This window comes from Acanthisitta chloris, unplaced genomic scaffold, assembly GCF_000695815.1.
Source record: "Acanthisitta chloris isolate BGI_N310 unplaced genomic scaffold, ASM69581v1 scaffold986, whole genome shotgun sequence".
NCBI lineage: Eukaryota > Metazoa > Chordata > Aves > Passeriformes > Acanthisittidae > Acanthisitta > Acanthisitta chloris.
The window spans coordinates 32,239-35,025 of NW_008677375.1; the positions used below are offsets into that span (position 1 = coordinate 32,239).

Below are 2,787 nucleotides of genomic sequence, written 5' to 3' on the forward strand. Positions count from 1 at the left end.
CAGCACAGGCGTTGCTGGGCACGGGGAGGAGCAGTCCCTTCCCCACTGCTCAGCTGCTCGGGGTGGCAGGGCCCCCATGGGTGAGAGGGTTGGTAACCACTGATGCCCAAGCACAGGGATAGAACCACCCCTGCACCTGCCACTGGGACAGGGCACACTCAGCCCCTGCACCAGGAGATTTCATGTGGGTCCTTAATGAGGTGTCACCAAGGGTGAGCATCAGTGCTGTGCTGTGGGTTCTGTGGTGGGTAGGAGGGGGGTCCAACCTTCGGGGAGGGGCCTGGGTTGCCAGGTTGGGGGCATCATTTCAGCGTGCAGGGGGTATGGGAAGGGAGGTACAATGGGATGTCACAGCCCACATGGAAAGTCCCTCCACTGTCACCCACCTCACCAGCGCCGTGTGGCATAGCACTTGTTTCACACTCACCAGCTACAGGAAAATAGAGCCCTTCTTTATTGAAAAATAAACCTTCTCTGTACAAATAAATAATGGCTCAGATGCCTCTAGAAAAATGGGGTGGAGATGGACTTGCCAAGGTGGGGATCCCAGGGGAAAGGAGGACAGTGATTCCTGGCTGAGATGCTCCAGGTACCCCCTGGGGTCCCATTGCCCTGGGGAAGTCGGGAAGTTCTGGTGGGAAGAAGGAAACTGAGGCATGATAGCGGATAAAAAGGAGGAGCCTGAAACAAGGAGGGGACTGTACTTGAAGGACATAAGAGACACCTGCCCCAGTGCCCTCTCCCCATGCTGGCATGTTGTCCCAGGGGACATTAGTTTTTCAGCGCCTCGAGTGCCAGAGCGACAAGGCCAGGCATGCTGCGAGCCAGTGAGGCGCTCTCCAGCCCCACAAGGCCAGTGAAGGCCGTGGGACGGCCCCCTACAGTGGCCCGCACCTGTGCCCGGTACAGTCCCTTGGTGTTTTTGGAGCCCAAGTCCACCAGGATCTGCGAGGAGACAACAGCACTGTGAGTCCCAGGGGAGTGGGGAGCAGAGCAGGACAGTGATGGGCTGGGGGGTGGCACTGTCTGGCTGCCAGGGCATGGGGCTTGGAGTGGCTGGATGGGGCACTCACCTCCTGGAAGGTCATGGCTAGGTCGGTCTCCGGCACCTGCAGCACCCAGGCATACAGCTCCCGCACTGCACCCACCCGCACCACGGACTCGTTGAGGCCAGGGCAGGCTGCAACCCCAGGGACAGGCAGGAGAGAGAGGGAGGGGCACATCAGGGTTGAATTGCAGGGGCACCGTGCTGCTGCCCACCCCAGGGAGGAGCACCCTGAGGACACCAGGGGACCATGGGCAGAGGGTCCCTGTGGTGGGGGGTATAACTGAGGGTTGTTCCGCTGAAATGAGACTACCAGCCCTGGGACTGGACTGCAAGGCTGAGGCTGGGCTTGCCACTGTCCCCATGGTGGCACATGGCATCCTGCAGGGTCTGTAGGAGCTTACCTCTGCCCATGCCTGCCTCCTCCTCCTCTTCCTCAACCCTGGGCAGCTCCGTGGGCACCAGTTCACGTTTCTTCCTCAGTGAGGACCCTGCGACCAAGAGAGGTGTAAAACTCCCAGCGGGAACACGGCCAGTAGGCATTGCCTAAGCGCAGAGCGTGACCTCCCCACTGCCCCCAGCCCCTCCAGGCTCACGGGGCTCACGGCTTGGTGTGGGGGTCCCTGCCAGCTCTTCAAGTGCCCATTTTGGTTCCATGGCTTCCAGGGCAGTGCCAAGGTCCAACTCTGCCCGCAGCTCGGTGAGGAAGGCTTGTCCCTGTCCCACCATTTCCTCTATTGCATCCTCACCCTGCTGAAGGGAAGGGGGGAACAGGGTGAGAATGGGGCATCCACAGGGCACCTGTGGGCACAGACAGGTGCACAGTCGCAGAGGGCAGGGCATGCTGGACTCGTGTCAGACAGGGCATTGGGAACAGGCAAGTGCTTTGTGGCTGTGTTGGGTCACATCCTAAGCTGCAGGGTCAGACCCATCGCTGGCTCTGCACTGGCTGGACTGGGAGCACTGGTTTAAGCTGGGGAGGGTGAGATGCCCCCTCTGTGGTGGCAAAGTGAAAGATGCCACTTCTGCGGCTGCACAAGCAACAATGGACCCAAGGGACATCAGGAGGGAACACAGGGTAACTGTGGGGTTTGGTGTCTGGTGGCAGAGTCACCAGAGGAGCAGGGCCTCCCCTAGCCTGTCCCTCCCCACATACCTGCAGGAAGAGCTGCATCTCCCCAAGGAGCTGCTCCCTGCCCAGTGTGGGCACAAGGGGCCTGTCCTCTGCCATGGCCTTCAGTGCTTCCACCCAGTCCTGCAGCTGGGGTCCCACCGCCCCAAAGAGCTCTGAAAAAGGGGGAAATTGCCTGGTCCCCCACCTGCAAGGACAGCAGGCCAAGCTCAGACTGGTGTCCAGTGGCACCCATCCCTGGGCAGTGCCACCCTGTGCACTCTCCCTAGGCACCATGGGATGGGTGCCCTGGTTGCGGGAGGAACAGGACCCCTGTGCTTCAGGCTGTCCCCAAAAAAAATATGTCAGTGTCCACCGGCATCTTGACCACCTCCGAAAGCCCTTCTGCCCCTCGTTCCATGGCCTACCGTGCCTCACCTGGTGGGCGGTCTCTGGGGTCCCTCTGCTGTGGGGCTGGGGTGGCCCCTTGCCTCAGCCAGGCCTGCAGGGACAAGAAGAGACAAAGGGGTAGGGGATCCCCACGGGGGTGCCAGGGCAGGCTGCTGGTGCTTCCAGCCACCAGCATAGGGGAGTCTGATGGGTCCCCAAGTGGGCATGGGCTGGTCCAGCC

The 2,787-nt window shown here is 61.2% G+C and overlaps 1 protein-coding gene across 1 annotated transcript in view; it reads right to left on the reverse strand.

The window, feature by feature from the left end:
• Positions 1-771: 771 nt before the first annotated feature.
• PRSS56 (protease, serine, 56) overlaps positions 772-2,787 on the reverse strand; it is a gene marked incomplete at its 5' end in the record, with an annotated part of 2,378 nt that continues 362 nt past the window's right edge. Inside the window, 6 exons of the mRNA XM_009076462.1 lie at positions 772-945; positions 1,074-1,180; positions 1,450-1,536; positions 1,651-1,846; positions 2,202-2,352; positions 2,595-2,658. Coding sequence (XP_009074710.1) covers positions 772-945; positions 1,074-1,180; positions 1,450-1,536; positions 1,651-1,846; positions 2,202-2,352; positions 2,595-2,658 — 779 coding nt within the window. The remainder of the gene's footprint in view (positions 946-1,073; positions 1,181-1,449; positions 1,537-1,650; positions 1,847-2,201; positions 2,353-2,594; positions 2,659-2,787) is intronic.